The sequence below is a fragment of the Rattus norvegicus genome, chromosome 4, assembly GCF_036323735.1.
Source record: "Rattus norvegicus strain BN/NHsdMcwi chromosome 4, GRCr8, whole genome shotgun sequence".
NCBI lineage: Eukaryota > Metazoa > Chordata > Mammalia > Rodentia > Muridae > Rattus > Rattus norvegicus.
In genome coordinates this window covers 82,272,560-82,290,470 of record NC_086022.1, presented here as the reverse complement: position 1 = coordinate 82,290,470, position 17,911 = coordinate 82,272,560, and the positions used below count along the sequence as shown (strand labels likewise).

The following is a 17,911-nucleotide window of genomic DNA, read 5'->3' as shown; positions in this document are numbered from 1 at the left end:
TACCTGTGACCATGGAGGGGGCTGCCTTGGGAAGGAGCCAGGTGGCAGGGTCTACAGGAGTTTAATTCTGTGTTGTATAACCAAAAGTTTGCCAGAAGCAAACTAGAACCATAAAGAAAAGCATCACACTGTGCGCGCGTGTGCGTGTGTGTGTGTGTGTGTGTGTGTGTGTGTGTGTGTGTGTGTTAAATTGAACAATCTGTGGTCTCCTGTACCCTTTTTACCCAACCCCTACCTCAGAGCTCCCTGGCACAGTGCATGTCATTGTAAACTTTGCCTTTGCTCTTTTGTGACGTCCCCTTCATCTCTGTAGAATATGAAGCTAGGCATTCTTGGGAGGTTCTTAGGCAGGAGAGAGTAGAGACGGGAGACAGACTGCTGAGTTTAAAATCTTAGGGCTAGAGAGAAGGGTCAGCCATTAAGAGATTAAGAGCATTCACTGCTCTTGCAGAACCCGAATGATTCCCAGCTCCAAGTGGTTCACAGTAGCCTGAAACTCCAGCTTGGGGGTGATCCAACACCCCCGATTTCTGTAGACACCTGCATATGTGTGTGTATATCCACACATGCATACACAAAGTTATACGAATGGTTAGCTACTGTTTTAAGTAGAAAAGTTCAGGGGAACGTTCAGATCTTTTAATACTTACTCTTTTTGCAATATCAGATCCCCTTTTGTTTGCTTTTTTGTTACTTTGTTTAAGCACTCTGAACAAAAAAGAATGTGTTGAAAAGGCTTTCCTTCAGTTCACACTTCCAGGTCCGTCATTTAGGAAAGCCAGCGCAGAAACTGAAGCAGAACCCAGAGAAAGGCCACTTGCAGGTTCACCCACTGGATCAAGCTCTGCTACACTTCTTACGCAGCACAGACCCACCTGCCTAAGGAAGACGGTTCCTCTCCCAGTGGCCTGGGCCTTTGTATGTAGGGAGCCATCAGTAATGTCCCACAAACATGCTCACGGACCAGTTGATGGGGGCCGCCCTTCCCTGAGCTTTCTTCTCCCCAGGCCACTCCAGGCTGTGCTGCGTTGGAGGCGCAAGGCAGAGGCTTTGGAAGTGTTCTGCTTTGTTGTCGTTAGGCTTCTGGTATTTTGCTTTCATAATTTTTGGAAAGGGAAAAGAAATTGATCAGAGGTGAAGGAACATGGCAGTGTTGTAGGCGCTGCTCTGCACCCGCTTTGCATGGTACTTCATGGAGCATATCTGTGGTTCAGCCTTACAGGAAGTCCATGCCCGATAACGTTTCTGTGGAGGCTACCCACAGACAACTAATCCGGGCCATCTCCAGGAATCAATGCTGGCCCCACCCAAAATCCTCTGCAGTGCTGGCACTGTGTGGACCTCAGTTAAGAGGTTACCTTTTTTACTTTTTGTATCAAAACATTAATTCTAAGTATCTCAACTCATTTCTAAACAACCTAGTTGGTTGGTTTTCTTAATTAATGAATTTTAATTATTTATTTTTGATCAACAGCTACATATTAAACACTTTCTATGTAGAGTACTAGTTGAAGCTGGATCCAGAGAAGCTTTGAGTGGCTTCCCTTCCAGGATCCCGAGCTGGGTGGCAGAGACAAGGAGCCTGAGAAACAGAAAGTACTAATGAGCAGTCGTCTAGGCTGAGAGTGTCAGAGCAGAGGGAAGGCAGAGAGATAGCAAGCAGTGTCTCAGAAGGGTTCTAGGAGGCTGGAGCTAAACTACACCTTTACCTGTTCATTCAAGGAGTATCTAAGTCTTTACTTGTTTTTTTGTCTGTTAGCCATAAACTCTGGTTCCCCAGTAGAGGATAGCCCCGATAGTCAGAGGTGCACAGGGAAACCACCCAAACTGTCCTTTCCAACCCAGTTTGCCCACTGCCTTCCCTCCTGTGCCTTGGGTGAGCCACACCTGCTCTCCCTGAAAAACAGACGTTTTCCTTTAAACTCTTCACACAGGCCTGTATTACTCTTTTCATTCCAACTGGACTCTCCACCTGCCTGATGTTTTTTTCTACATAAAACTGCAAACCCCACCATAGACTCATGCGCTTCCCCAAGTGTGACTTAGTGGTCAGTGTTAAGATCAGCTCCCCCCAACCTCGGTATCTTTCCTCACTCCCCCTCCCCCGTTCTCTTCCCCTCATCTCTCTCCTCCCTCTCCCTCCCCCGTTCTCTTCCCCCCATGTCTCTCCTCCCTCTCCCTCACCCGTGCCCCCCCCCATGTCTCTCCTCCCTCACCTTTCCTATTTCCCTCCTTCTTTGCTAATTTCATTCTGGACTTCCTGATGTGAAGTATTTTGTAGTTAGCTAATATCTCATATAATGACAAGTATTTTAAATGCATTTGCTAAATTATATTTAAACAATAGGAAAGAATTCTGGCTTCATAAGAAGATGATGGAATCACAGAGTTAGGAGAATGTTAGTACAAGCCCTTACTTTACAAGGGAAGAAATTAAGGCTCGACATAATCAGAGAAACCAAATAAAGACCAAGGATGGAAGGGCTTCACCCGTTGAGGCTTTCCACCATCATCATCTCGGAAAGCGTCTACAGCCAGGCTTGTACCTGCAGCCTGAGCTCCCTGGTAACCGAACTCAGAACAGAAGAGCCAGGGAGCTGAGGTTCCCTTCAGTCAAAAAAGGAGAGCCCTGACTTTGCCCAGCACTGTCTGCTTTGAAAAGCCACATTCTCCCAGGAACCTCTAGAACCTGCATTCGTGTGTGTGTGTGTGTGTGTGTGTGTGTGTGTGTGTGTGTGTGTATGTGTGTGTGTGTGTGTGTGTGTGTGTGTAAAACTAAGGTCTTCTACAAAGATCCCAGTGTATAATAACTCGATTTACTGATTTATATGAATATGAAGCTGAATTATTATAGTCTCGGTAAGAATAGAAGTATTACCGGGGTTGGGGATTTAGCTCAGTGGAAGAGCGCTTGCCTAGGAAGCGCAAGGCCCTGGGTTCAGTCCCCAGCTCCGAAAAAAAGAAAAGAAAAAAAAAAAGAATAGAAGTATTACAAGGCGAAAAGGAGCTTACCCAGAGTTACCCACTTCTGTTTACGACCAAGACAGGCAAGAAGACAGGAGAGAGCTCAAGAAGATGGGAGGAGCTGAAGACCCCACAGGCGCCTCCCGGGACGTTGCACCCCCTCCCCTCCCAGGCAGGGCTGTCAGTGCTTAGTCCTACTTAACTTACTTCTTCAGAAAAATGGAAGCACCTTGTTCCAAAGGAGACAGAAACCTTTCCTTCTAAAGATAAGGTGGAAGCTCTTTAGACAAAGCATCTCATGGGTGTTGTGGAAAACTCTAGCCAACCAGAGGCAGGAGCCCCATGCTTCAGCTTGCCCAAGTTCACTGTGTGCATAGATCAGAACAAGTGTTTGCTAAATAACTCTTAAATATATATATACATACACACACACACATGAAGAAAAGTATATTCCTATTATAAGTTAAATTTCTTTTCAAAGTTGGACACGTGGTGCACCATCCAGTGTGAGCATGGATCTGGGGTAGTTTCCAGTATCTAACGCACTGAGCATCTATTACATATGCAGTATCAAGGGCACCGAGAAGAGAGCGAGGCCGCACTCTGAGCTCAGATAGTTTGTTCTTTGCTGTTTGAGGAAATAAAACTGAGGTGTGTGAAATCCGCTGAGGAAGAAAAGCTCAGTTTGAGGTGAGATGTGTTAGTGTGGGTCAGATAATTCAGCACACAAGCCAAGCCATATGGCACTGAAGCAGACAGTTCTCAGCCGCTCACAGTCAGGTGGCACACAAAGGCCTGCACTGGAGCAGCGACAGCTGGACACGGTGGCATAGGTGAACCCAGGAGCGGTCAGGGAGATGTGGATTGGCAGGTGACAAACCCTGCCACTCCAGTCCTCTCTACTGAGCTTCACTCTGAGTCTCTGCTAGCCCAACATGTCAGTGAAGGATCAGGCAGGATGGCCATGTTGGTCGACAGCATTGTAACTTTTTACTGTAAAAACTTGAATTCAGTGTGTCAGGTCTCTGAGATGTAAAATAAATTTGTTAGGAAAATTAAATTTTTACTTCTCCATGTTTCTCCTGCTATTAAATGGAGTGGACGGTGCAAAACAAAAAAGAATTCTGTGAATTGGAGGAACTCAGTCACACCTGAGTTCTAAATGAGAAACCATCGATCTGGACCCACAGCTGTTGTGAATTCAGTGCAGTCGTAGAAAGCGCGCGCGCGCGCGCGCACACACACGCGCACACACACACACACACACACATGCGCACACACACACACACAAAGATAACCTTGAAGAAAGTCTTTATATGTTTAAAATATTAACTTAGTTTTTACCTGTTTTACGTGGCATAATTACCATATGTGGAAAATAAATGTTAAATCCACTGATTCTTAAATTCTCTGTGCATAATAGTCTGTGGATGAAATTGCTTTCATTTCACAGGGGCTCGCATGTTTTAGAGCATGGATGTATGCTCAGACAAAGGACATAGAGACTGCCCAGCACTTGAAGCACCTGTTGCCTTCAAACATGGCAGTAAGGGACTGAGACCCTAGACCCTGCCAGTGCTTTAGTTTTCTGTGAAGCAGATGTTGTTCATCCGGTTTGCAGAAAGGGTATTAACGTACTCAAGGAAGCAGGATCAGGCACACAAAGGGATTTAAGTGAATTTGGGGATCTTATTCAAGTGTAGAATGATGCACCAGCAGAGAGGAAGGCCGAGTTAATAAGCAGATGTGAACATGTGTTTACTGTTGTGTTCATCAAAACTGGTCCTTTCCCCAACCTTATTGCACAATCTCCTTATTGCCCAGTAAATAAATACCTATAAACAAATAAGATGACTTCAGTGGTTTGACAGCTGTGCCGTGGGAGTCAGATTGCAAGGTTCCTTGCCATCTTCCTATTATTTCCTGAATTATTAGGGGAATTTGACTTTGGGGCTCGCCTCTTGGACTGCCCTGTTACATTTTGCCTGGAAGCCATCCATTTCTCAGATAGCGAATTCCTTCTGAGGGCTCTTTTTATACAGTGAGCATCACGGCACCTCTGCATCTTGATAGCATTGCTGCGGGAGGAGAACGCAGCTTTGTGTCAGTAATTACCTCACATTGTCAGAAGCTGACTGCAGGCCTCTTCCCAGTGATAACAGAATAACCACACAATGTAGCTTTATAGCACATGATTAATAGAAAATAATTACACGTCCTACAAAGGGATGCAATATTTCTTATAAATTGACTAAAATGGTTTCCTGTAGATTAAAGGACTCTTCATTATTTTATCAGTCCTCCTGAGGTACAATCACTTGCCTATGTTAGCATTTCAGTTGATGGTAGGAGCCAAGTAGGGTGAAGGATGCCAGATGGCAGACCTCGTACCTGAGATCCTGACGCCGTGATGCTTCCGGACCTGTCAGGGCCCACATGGCAGTCTGGTATGGGCCTCTCCTCTTTCCCTCCCCCAACACACACACTCTCACTCTCTCTCTCTCTCTCTCTCTCTCTCTCTCTCTCTCTCTCTGTCCTTTATTATTAAGGTTTGAGGGGTGTTTTTTAAATGATCCATCTGTGACTTAAGACAACACGGTATTTATCAATGGCGTTATTTCCAACCGTTAAGCGATCTATCATTCGTAATCACATATGTTTGGGCAAAGAGGCCGGCTTTCTGTTTTGGAAGGAAACCTTGCATGATGTTGAATCTTGAGGCTAAAGTTTAGTCCAAGGAACATTTTCATCCCCGTCTATGGGATGCAGATGGTTTCATTGGGATTCATGTTGCTCAAGAGGCCGGTGCGGAGGATGGCGGAGGGTGCGAGGACTGCTCCTGTTTGCAGTCTTCAGTGCACAGCTGTACATCTGCCTTCGAGGTTTTTTTGTCTCGCTATATTTTATCTTATGTCTTCATTTCACACAGGAGTATTATGTGGAATTATTTATAATATAAAGTCAGAAATAATTCTGATTTTTATTCTTACCATTTTCTGAATATGATCCGATATTTTAGAGTACTTTCATGAGGTATGTACTTCATACATTTGGGGATTATTTTAAATTAAGTGAAGCACTTAGGATTACTTATTGTAACATTTTTCTTTCTCTCTGGAATGTTCCGTGTAAGGGATCTGTTTCCAGCTGAGAAAGCTCCTCTCTACCGCCTGCTACTGTCCATTCTAGCTAATTACCCTTACCTCTGGACCACACAGAGCACCCGACTTTCTCAAGTAAAATCTCTTATCTTAATTTGAGGATTTATGCTCTTTGGGGAGTAATAATAGGTCCTTAGTCCACAGTGCTGATTATAGCCAAAGTAGATATTATAAAGTTCTCTGAGTTGCCATCGGCTTCCAGGCTGAGCGCCATTCCTTGGCTGCAGGTTCAGGTCGTGGTCTGCCCTCCCACTGGGTGCTGTCTGTGTCTCCTAATGGCTGGCTAGACCCTTTGCTCTTCTGTTTTCATCAGCTGAGGGGAAAATCTAAGGCTGATCTTGGGTAAAAGCTTTCACTCCCACCCAGACTTACCCCATGAGTCCATGCTGATATCTTACAGTGCAGACCTTTGATCTGTAAAGTATCTTTGTTTTGTTAAGCATTGGGCTCCAATTGTATTCATTGCCTTAAAAACTGAAAAGGGCAATTTTCCCAGGTGCCTTCCAGGTACTGTGATTGCTAGTCTAGTTTCCAGTAAGTTGATATTCCTTTTCATAAATGTGCCTTGTGTAGATGACGCGTGTCATGGCCGAGTTCTGGACCGAGCCCTTATTGCTTAGACAGTTTTGTCCACTAAAGTTACAATTTCCTCACACTATCAGTGAGCTTTACACTTAACACCTTTATTCCACCCCCTCAAGAATCAAGGCTGTACTCTTATTAGAACAAGAAATACGGACGGGGTGAACCTTTCTGCCCCCTCTCCTTCCCCCTTTGTTCTTTGAATAAGCCTAATTCTGCTACTGCCCACCACTTTAAAAGCACTCATAGATTTTATCCTTTAATTTATAGGTAGACTGTCTGTCAATACATACATGCTAATGTTGCTACATTTGTATTGAAGAATAGCATAATTTTCCTTGCAGTGGTCAATAGCATACAAATCAATATGAATGTTAAGTCTGCATGTCTATCAACCCTCCCTTCCCTGCACATAACTCAGCGTGCATATATGCACATTTATCTATGACTCAGACGTTGGAAAATCATAACCTATTGAATTACTTTGGGGATTGATTTTAAAAATTTATCTTATATGAAAAATTAAATTTGGGTCTTAATGCTTGTGCAGAGTATTGCTTTTGGAAGATATTATTCTTGAAACTTGTAATTCATTTTACTTGTTTGTATCTCACTAAACATAAATAAATTTGAGATAAAAATCCATTAGTCAATCTGGCAGACAGAGGCCGGTTAAGGAGGGTTCACAGTGCCTAAAGCAATGGTGTGTCTGTCAGTGGGGAATGGAGGCGAGAAGAGGAGGGCCAGGTTTGTTTATCTCACATTGTAACCTGCAGAGCACCTCATCAGTCACTCTGTCCACAGAGTGATATTGTGCCTTTCAAACCAGAGGGACTTTCGTTTCCTATTGATCCTCCTTCTGCGAGCAGACCGAACCACACCTTCAACTTTCCTCCCAAGTTCAGGCAGTCCAGGATGGGAGAGACAGTGAAAGCTCTGGGATATTATGTTCAGGGAATCCGTTTGCGAGTTACTTTGCATTGGTGTTCGTGAATTTTTAATTTTAGTATTTTCCTATTCTCCACTTAACTCAGCTTTAAATGGACTAGATTTTCTGAAGAAGGGGTGCCCCCCTGAATTCTAAACCACTTAAGTTTAATTAGGACTTACTGGTTTGCTCTCGTGCTCCTATCCCCACAAGTGACTTTCATCCTTGCTAGATAGATAAGCTGCCTGAAGGCACATTGCAGCTCTGGCCTTAGGGTACCCAAGGCTGCACAGTCTAGAGAGAATGGGAACCCCAGAAACTAGCTCCTGCCACACTCATTTCCCACGCTCTTCCCTGAGTGACTGCTTTCTGCAGTCTGCCCAGTAATGAAAACATTTTATGTTGTACAGTAATGTAAATTCATGCCAACAGCAACAGGTCTCGCTTCATTTTCTGTTTCTTTTTGTTTGCTTGTTGTTCTGTTTGTTTGGGGGACTTTTGTTGTTTGTTTCTTTTAGTTTGGTTTGGTTTGTCCAAAAGCATAAAAGATGTAAATGTTTCCGTTTGCAGCTCCAGCACTAGTAGCTTTATAAAAAGAAACATTTCTAAGAAGTTGCATACAAACAATACTGTGCTTACCCCAACCTCCTGGTTAATACTGCATATTGTTTTCAATTAGGAATACAATAGATATGGCTGGTGGGTAGGAGAAATGCAGGGAGCCATTGGCTTGGTGCCTAAAGCCTACCTAATGGAGATGTATGATATTTGAGAGTCTGGGTAAGTACATTTTAATCCAATATTCTGTAATAGCTCTTCTGTTCTTGCTCTCTTCCTTGAGTCTTTGCCTTTTTAAGTCTTTGTAGTTTTCTGAAAGCATAAGTGTGGTGCCCCAAATCTGTTTTTGTTTTTGTTTTATTTTGTTTTGCTTCAGCTTTAATTTTTAAAAATAACGCCAGAGAATTTACTTTGGAAGTGAACGGATTATTTAGAGAAAGTTCCTTTGATAACAGCCAGCTATGTTTGCAAACCTCCTCCTGTCGACTGAAATGCCACCTCTATGGGCTTCCTGAAGAAATTAAACAAAACCTGTTGAGCAAATATTCACTTTTGTTTGGCTAAGAATGTTTTTGTTTTGTTTTGTTTTGTTTTTTTGCCTAAGCAGGAGAAATAAATCAACATTTCTACTGAAGAAAACAAAACTTAAATGTAGCTTTCCCCTTTTGCTGGCACAGAAGTCTGTCCATCTGCAAGCGCTTTGGAACACAGACTGCCTGGAGCCACCTTCCTTTGGGAGACCTTCCTGCCTCAGCTGTCGTCCTGTGTCGTCATTCACTAAAGCTCCTGACGTCAGATTAAGCAAGCAGTGATGGGTTACATTAGAGACAAGCCGCAGAGATAAGGCCTGTTGCTGTTTCGCAGATAATGATGAGTTTTAATTTACCCACTGGTTTGTATGGGGAATTCATTGTGATTGTATCTGAATCTTAGTCATTGAAGCCACCACTGAAGGTTGCTGTTTCTCGTAGTCACTGGGTTATTTTTAGAGTGCCACATATAATTTCCTAAACTTTGTACATTTTGAGTCAATAATAAAGACTTCGTTAAAGCTGTATAGATGACTTAGCTTGGTACTTTATTCTTCCTAGAGTAATAACATGTTTTCATTAAAGAAGTTGTACGGACTCACAGGTTTACCTACTGCTAGGTAAGAAAGCGAAAACGATCACTTGCATTACGGATAGAGGGACGGTGGCAGCCTGCTGTCAGCCCCTGCACAGAGCAAACCAGAGCTGGGTTTCTGAAAGCACTTGGGTATCCTAATTTGATGATGAGCTTGTCAGTGTTTCCTAATGTAATTTTATTTAAATTTAATGAAATCAAAGATTCATAAGAAACCCCGTTTTACCACTAATACAATGGTATAAACAACTTGAGCATGTTTTCAGAGTCCGAGGGCGCGCCAGGTACTCTCTGAGCGCTCTGACTCTTCCTGGCAGAGTCCTGTCGCAGTCCCGGCCTACAGCAGCCCTGGCGGAAGCTCCTGTGAGCGTCTCTGAACCAAATGGAAAAGAATGGTAACAGGTCCCAGCAGGGGAAGGGAAGTGAAGGCCGACCTGCTGTCTGATACTATTTGTTGCTGCATGGGTAAGGTTTGCAGAATCCTGACAGTGGTCTTTCATATAATGTTAAAATCAGAGCATTCCCAATCATCTAGAGACGCCACGATAGCCTTACTCTGTATTAAACGCACTAGTGACTAGATATTTTGGAGTAAATGGAATCTACTCTTGAATCATTCTTTAGCAGGCCCTCACTTAAGCTTAACTTTTCAGGTGGGAATGAAAATAGGCCAATAATATTTTTTAATTCTGCACTATTTACAAGCAATAGTAAAGAGTGTTTATTTTACTGTTTATTTTACTGTCATATTATACATACTGTGATCACTCATTTTCCAAAGTAAAAGAAAAAACAAATCTTAAGTTGACCCGTGTAGACATAGTCCGAGTTTTCAGAAACTGCATTTGTACGGTTACCCATTTCCTACTAAAGTGTCATCTAAGTAGGTTGAAATCATCTTGGCAAAATTTGGCAGGCAGAAATGAATTCAGTGGGCCGCCTTTCAGAGGCTGACTGAGCCTGCACGGTGGAGACAGGCAAAGCCTGTGCTGTGGTTACAGGTTTGGTGCCTTTAAGTTAAGGAGCCAGCAGATGGCAGCAGCTGTCATCTGCACACGGACACACTTGAGGACCCCCTCCCCCACGCCAGCCGTCCAAGAAGCAGGTTTGTGTCTCCTTTTCCAGTTAAGCCAGGAGAGGGAGTCCTTTGCCAACTGATGGCCAACGTTTCCAGCACAGAAGCTGCTTCTGTCCACAGCCTCTGGCCTTTGTTCTTTTTTTTTAACTCGAATATACACGGGAGGTAGAAGATGGGAACCAAAGGCCTTTAAATCTGGGAGAGATGAGAAAAACTGCCGCTCCCCGTGCTGCAAGTGTGCCTTTCTGTTCAGTCGGTAAACTCATCTTTGTGCTGTGAGGAAGTTTCTCTCTACCCTTGACAGTACATCACATTCTCCTCAAGATCATAATAACATCATTAATGTGAATTTAAACAACGCGGCTTGTTAGAAAACATGCTAATTGTTATGTTCTCATTATGTTTGCATAGCTTTTATTTGTTTTCCTATGAACGGTTAGAGAGCTAATTTTTCTGAAAGGTGATTGTGAGTCATATTTTATATGGCATTTTGCTTGATCGTTTGCTCCGCACTGAATTTGTACTCCGTCGCCATTAGATCTTACAATAATGTTCCACTCTGCAAATTTTTAAGGTTCAAATAAAGTTTAATTGTTTGCAAACTGTTATGATGCTAATAATTCAACAGCCTGCTGTGTTACTAATGAAATTACTTTGTTATGATTAATTTGGAGAGTAGTGTGTTGATTGTAGTAATTAGGCACAACAAGGTGAAGTAAATGACGCTAATGCCATCTGGCCTCCGCGCCCAGTGAAGACATGAAGTAGGGCTGTCATTTGAGTCGATTCAGAGAAGTAAGCATCACACACGACTCCCATTTCGGTAGGCTTTGCGCTTAACCACCTCGCACTCCATTCCGGTTGGACCACTTTTCGGCACGTGACACTTTTTTACTGAAGGTGGTGTTGGTTGTCCAGCAGTTGTTGCGAATACTTGGTTTTAAGCTAATTATTCTAATTGTGATTCAATTACAGGTAATTACATGCAGTACATAGGATCATAGGGGGGAAATCACTTTTCAACCATCTGTAGGTAGAGTAGGTACATGTGGGCCTTTTTATTTTCTGTCAGTGTCTAAACACTTTGGACCTAGCCCTTGACAAATAGCACAGCTCCCTTCCGGTTGTTTCCAAGTGTTTGTCTTTACTGGTGGAGTCTTCTCTTATTGCTTAGATACAACCCTGAGATGTAGTGCAGCCTGGCGCAGGGCAGATGGTCTCCAGTAACTACCTATGAACTGCTTTGATGCCCTACAATAGGTCAAGACTTAAGATATAAGAAAAGGGGGAAGAAGGTGGTATTTGATCTCTGTATCCAGAAACACGGAAACCAAACCACCACAGCCCTCAGACAGCTAGGACATCTGCTTTCCAAGGACGCTCCTAGTGAGCAGCCGGTCCTCTTCACTGAGGCTTTAGCAGTTGGGCCCTGACTACATCAACAGGAGCACTGAGTTTCAGTTACCAAGTATGGCGAGCACGAGTGTAGGTGACTTGGAAATCTAGCTATGGCACTGTGCTAGCCCTGTGTTCAAGGTTGTGTGACTTTTTCAAATGAGAGGCACAGGTGGCCCAAAGCCCGGGGAGCAGGCGTGTAACTGCTGTTTAAGAGCATCCCACTGCCTTCCTTCCCCTCAGGCAATGTCAGAAGAGCCTGCTCCTACCGGGTAGATTTTCACCTTGGGTGGATCTGCTGAGAGTTTCAGAGTCAAGTGTTGTGGTACTTGCCTGTGACAGAGGCAAACATACAAAAGTCCCAGCCAGTCTGGGCTACATAGCATCATCCTGTGTTAAAAGGGATTGGTGAAGAAAAATCCTGAGAGAAAAAGTTTCACAGGTCAAATTATAATGCAATTATTGTGCTTAAAAATAAACCAAAACCAAAAGCAAAAAACCTCTACCCTCTGTCTTCTCAAGTCATATGATCCTGTTAACGTGGATGTTTTATGGCCCCTTAGAGGAGAGGAGACCCTGAGCAAGCCAAACCCTTGCTTAGCTTCAACCCATAACTTTTGGGATGGGATTGGGCACACCAAACAGTTGTGCACATGGCAAAGCTGCAGAGACAGACATCTCCCCAAGTCCTGAAGTGTTTCCTTAACATCTTCACTTCGGATGCCGTTCTCCCAGGAATCTCTCCTCGGTTTGAGGGGTTTCCTTTTTATTACCCATTACTCAAATGGTAATATAATACTGTGTTTGTCTTTTCTGTTTATTGGCCTCTATTTTTCATATAAAAATATCACTCCTGATAGGGTAAAAGCAGGTGCCGCGTGAAGCTCGAACAGCAAGTTAGCTCTCATTTGAGGAAAAAGTCACACGGGTTACTCAAAAGAAGGAAATTAATAACACCAACCCTGGCCAATTACAAAGAGATTCCTCAGACTAGGGTGGGGTTCCCACAGATAAGCTGATCCCCATACTCTGCCTTCCTCTTCCAGCTCCGTACAGTCTGTATAAAACTGCTCTGTCTTCACCTGTCATGTTCAATGGGGTGACAACAATTTCATAATAGCTGACTTTACTGTTTCCTGTGCTCTGTGCTTTTTTACAATTCTCACAACAGCCCTGGTGGCTTCTGTTTGCCACTTGCTTCCTGACCACAGTCACCTACACTCTTGCTAAGTGACCAACCCAGCACTCATGTTGATGTAGTTAGGGGCCCAGATGCTAAAGCCCCAGCGAAGAGGACCAATTGCTCGCTAAGAGCATCCTCAGAAATCTTGTCTCAAGGTCCTAGGAAGTAATTTACTTGGCCAAGTCCAGCACCTACACCCCTTCCCCTGAATTCAGTACCATTGGACTAAGAAGTACTGTGAGGGATTCACGCGGTGCACACAGTAGGTGCACACACTCAGCCTACACATGTGGAGGCACCACTCTATGCATGGACAAGCAGACAGCTGAATTCAGCTCCTCTCCCAGTGAAAGCCGTAATAAGCAGAGCACATGGAAAGCAGCCCCAGAGAAGGCTGCGCAGTGGACTGCTTCTGTCTCAGGTATTTGTTCTGGGTGAATAGATCTTATTAGGTAGAGCTGTTGTTGCTGTTGTTGTTGCTGCTGTTGTTGTTGTTGTTTTAAGCCAGTGTAAATGTTACTTATAAACTGTTCAGTCCTTAAAATTGCCAAACGTTATAAAATCATCTTGTAACTGATAGCAACATTCTGAGGTAAGAATTTGTCTTAAGAAATTTTGTGGGACTCTCTGGTACTTAGCTGCTGGTCAGTATGAACATGAAGTCTTGTTCTGTAAGTACACACATACAAAGTATCTTGTACACGGCTTCCCCAACAAAGGTTTCTGATGCAATTTTTAAAGAAAGGACTATCTATCTATCTATCTATCTATCTATCTATCTATCTATCTGTGATCAGAGTGGTGGGATAGGGAGCAAAAAGATTATTAGAGGAGGAGCCAGCATTCACAGTGTCTCTCTGAAATTTAACCAAAGGATTGAATCAAATCAAATCCTTCATAGTTGAAGATAATAGTGTATTTCTCTTCTGATGAGTTCTTTGAAATATTTACATGACTGGCACCCACAGTGTTTTCCTTTCCTAGGTAGAGTGAATGACTTTGCATTGTCCTGATAGCCAAGGACAGCCGGATGACCAAACAGGTCTAGTTGGTATAAAGCAAGCTGTCCTCCACAGGTGAATACCCTGTTCATTCCTACTTCCCAGATCAAATGCCCGTGGCCTGGAGCATCCGTCACTCCTTCCTTCCCTTGGACTTTCTTCCTCCTCTTTGGGCTTTCCCAAGGAGTTAAATCACACGAGGCTTAAGCCATGACAGCTCTCGTCACTTTGTTCTATACACTAAATCTAGCAAAGCCAATATACATAACTGTTGAGCCCTGAGTCCTGAACTGAAGGCTCAGCATGGCTGCTGTGAGTGGGGCAGCTGTCTCACCTGTGGCTTTGGCTGCCCAGTGACTTCACTTCCTTCTTTATTGTCATCTCTGTGCTTGCTATTTCTCTTCCTATCTAATTAAATGATCCCACTTTGAATAATTACATTTAAGAGCTGACAGCAGAAGAAGGGCATCTCAAACGCAGAGTTGGGCAGCCTTTCCTAAGTACAGTCCTAGTGAGTGAAACAGAATGGAGCACAGGGAATAAGAGCTCCTGCTGCAGCTCTTAGCAGGCCAAGCCACAGACCATGGCCTGAGACTAAGAGACAAGCAGCTCTTGATTTTGTTGTGTCTCCCCTTGAGTGCTGTCCAGGACACAGACAATTGTTTTTCTTGTGTATTACTTCAGAGGGTGAGGAAAGGACGTGTAAGGGCCTGAATATTGCTCGGACAAGGAGGTTGATTTTTATATCCATTTTTTTTTAATTGAAAAAGTTTTCTGAACTCCTTGTGGCTACTGAATTACTTGAGAGGAGTAAAGGGGTGTGTGTGAATAATCTCTCGCACAGTTACTGCCATTTATAGTAAACCAAATTCTAGAAGTCAAGAGTGACTGGTTAGGGATGAACACTCTTCCTGGGGGTAGGGACAGACCTCAGGTAACAGTGAGGAGCAAGGAGAGCACAGGACAGAGTCACCAGGTCCTCCCTGACTGCCTAGTGTCCCCAATCCTTCCTGCTGACTGCTTGTGCTCCCTATTCATCACCCCCTCCTATTTTAGGCAAAGCTTGAGACTGGGCTCAAGGGAGATGAGTATTTGGAGGGATCTGAGAAATCCAGAACAGCGTCAGACATGACTTTGCTGCCATTGAAGACCTGAGAACTGAAATGGAAGTGGTAAGGGGACAGGAAGCAAGCACGTCCAGGCTGCAGTTCTTGCAATATGCAGTGCTGGCTTTGGTGGTTTGTAAGCATTGATGTCCGCCATCCTAGAGAACTAGAGATGGAGTTCCCCCATCTGTTTTTAAATCAAGCTTCCACTCGATAGTCAATTTCTATGAATGGAAATTTCAAAACTACATGTGACCTCTGTCTGTAAAGTTTATAAATAAACTGATATTAAAAGCCATGAATTTGTTCCACAGTCTCTTTTGTGATGCATTAGAGCATTTTTTAAATGTTCCGGGAAAAGGAAACAGATGCTCTGAGGAAAATCTTCTCACAGCTTCCCTTACTCTGATGCCTGTTAGTAAATTGTGCCTGCGTGTTTGTGTGCAAGCTACTCTTCCCAAGGCCCGAGTTTTCTTGTGGATGGCTGTGCACGAGATGCTTTGGTCTGACTGAAGTCGTCGGTAGTGAAGCACTAGTCTTAGTTTGTAGTTTGTGAAAGTCAAAGACGAGAAATAAGGGAAAACCAGAACCTCATTGCATGTAACCTCAAAGCTTTAATGTTAGAACTTTAGGCAAAGCTAATAAAAAATGCAAAGGACCCCTAAATAATTTAAATCATCTAAAAATTAAGCATATTCCTTTGAATAATAATGGCCTTCATGATCTGATTTGTTTTAAAAAAATCATTTCTCATGTCTAGAGTTACTTAGAGTATGGCTATCAAAGTCCATCAGAGTTTATTTAAGATTATTAAATACATTTGTTATGATCATACAGACTCACTAAAGTGAGTCTTGTTTTTTTGTTGTTGTTTTGTTTGTTTGTTTGTTTGTTTGTTTTAATTCTTATAGTTGTGATCCATAGTATTGTTGCATAAGACATAATTCCAGGGACATGTCTGTTAATATCATTGTAGTATGGAGTTAATTTTTAACACTTTCCCTTAAAAGCCCAATTTGCGATCTCACTCCTTAATTACTTTAAACCGTTATTAGCAAGTCCCATCGGCTGAAAAACAAACCAAAAAGGCCCTGTTCCTGCCTGTCCTTTTTCGCTTTCTCACTGCAGCTTAGCCGACTTCAACTGGGAAGCTGTATTTCCTTGACCGTGTCACAGACTCTTCCGTGGTGTAAACCGGTGGGGCTGTCGCACGCAGCACAGTGAGGGTGTTGCAGCCACTGCCACTGACTGGAGGGCAGACTGCCCGTAGAACTTTTCTTCCTCTTCCTAAGTGACCACAGAAGAGGGTTTTGTGTTCGGAGCACGCACCTTTTGCTTCCCTTGGTGCCGTAGTTGCTAGCAATAAACACCGTGTATTGATTACTACTTAATTCTAATGGAAATATGCTATCGCTGGAAATGGATTGCAACTTAGCAGCCAGCACCTTAATTTTAAGACAGTTTCTAAATTTTAAATATTGATATGATTGCCCCGCATGTGCTTCTGTTACTGGACCCGTTTCACGCTATGAAATTATCTCCATTTTGTGTCTTTTGTGAAGACAATTTTGTTCACAGTATATTTTCCCCTCTGGCATCTGTCTCATCACGACTTTCACACAACTGAGAAGGGTGTGGTTTCTCTACTCTTAGCTCCAATGGAAAGCTCAGCACATCGGGTCAGCACATTAGAGATTTGAAGTACACAAAGGAAAAGAAGGAGAAGAGGGAAAAGGGAGTGGACAAGAGTCATGGAGAGATTTAAATGTGGTCAGATGCTTCAAGTGCACAATTTCAGCCCAGTAAGCTGCGTGGAGGCTTGGGGTGGGGGTGGGGGAGCAAGCTTTCTCTCCAGACAAGGTTTGTCTCACTGAGAATGTGTTGAGAAGCGTTTCATATGAGGCAAATATGCAGGAGGTTTCCTTCTTGCTTTGTTTTTTAAGAAAAGGATAAAGCAAGGAATGCCCCAATACACAGCTCTAATTTATTCCCAGTCAAAACCCAGTCGCCGTTTATACACCAGGTATTAAAAGCTAGTCGAGTCATTAGAGGTGGTCTTTCAAATGCCCTGCATTAAGATATTCAAGGCGAGATTTATTTTCAAGCTGTTTCAAGGCCACGGGGGATGTTGTTTCCCTTACGAAGGAAATTCAGAATTTTGCTGCATTGTTTTTAGTTTTTAAATATATGTTTAAAACAGAAAAGGAGAGAATGGGAGCTGCTGGTTCTCCGAGTCCTAATATAGTATGTCTTCTTAATGAACTTGCCGCAGTGCCCAGGAAACAGCTCCCTGCAAATAAACGTGCTCCAAGTGATTTAGCCACAATGTCCAGACTGTGTAAACATCTAATTATTACAATAAAATTGTCAATAAATTTACATTACTGCTCCCTTTTCAAACGTTAACCAACTTTTTCTTTGCTTGATAAAAGGACATAAATTGTATTTTTATGTGTTTGTATTTTTGTTTTCATTATACTTCTCCGAGCAGTGCAGACAAAAGACTCTGAGCCTTACCGCTCTGAGTGATTCCTAGATGTGGAGAACTTGTACACTTGTACAGTTGTTTATGACTGTAGTGCCCGCATCTCCTTTCACCGTGAGACGGACGCCGCCTTTACAGTCTGATCTTTAGTCACAGCATTTTTACAGAAAGCCATAAAGTTAGTGCCGTGGTCACTGCAGCTTTAAGAGAGACACAAAGAATTAAGGCCCCTATAATCCACTATTAGAATGGAAATTTAAGTTACATTAGAAGCAAAAGATAAAAGGGCAAAATGCAATAATTTCCTTCAACAAAGATGATGTCCAGTTTTTGGAATTATGATAT

At 43.1% G+C, this 17,911-nt stretch overlaps 1 protein-coding gene across 3 annotated transcripts in view; it reads left to right on the top strand.

The window, feature by feature from the left end:
• Skap2 (src kinase associated phosphoprotein 2) overlaps positions 1–9,250 on the top strand; it is a 150,444-nt gene extending 141,194 nt beyond the window's left edge. The window contains exons 12-13 of one of the 3 annotated variants that reach the window (XM_006236477.5): positions 8,315–8,415; positions 8,798–9,250. In XM_006236477.5, the coding sequence (XP_006236539.1) occupies positions 8,315–8,407 (93 nt within the window). In that variant the 3' untranslated portion in view covers positions 8,408–8,415; positions 8,798–9,250. The remainder of the gene's footprint in view (positions 1–8,314; positions 8,416–8,797) is intronic. The other 2 variants (XM_006236478.5, NM_130413.1) reach the window with 2 other exon arrangements.
• The last annotated feature ends 8,661 nt before the right edge of the window (positions 9,251–17,911 follow it).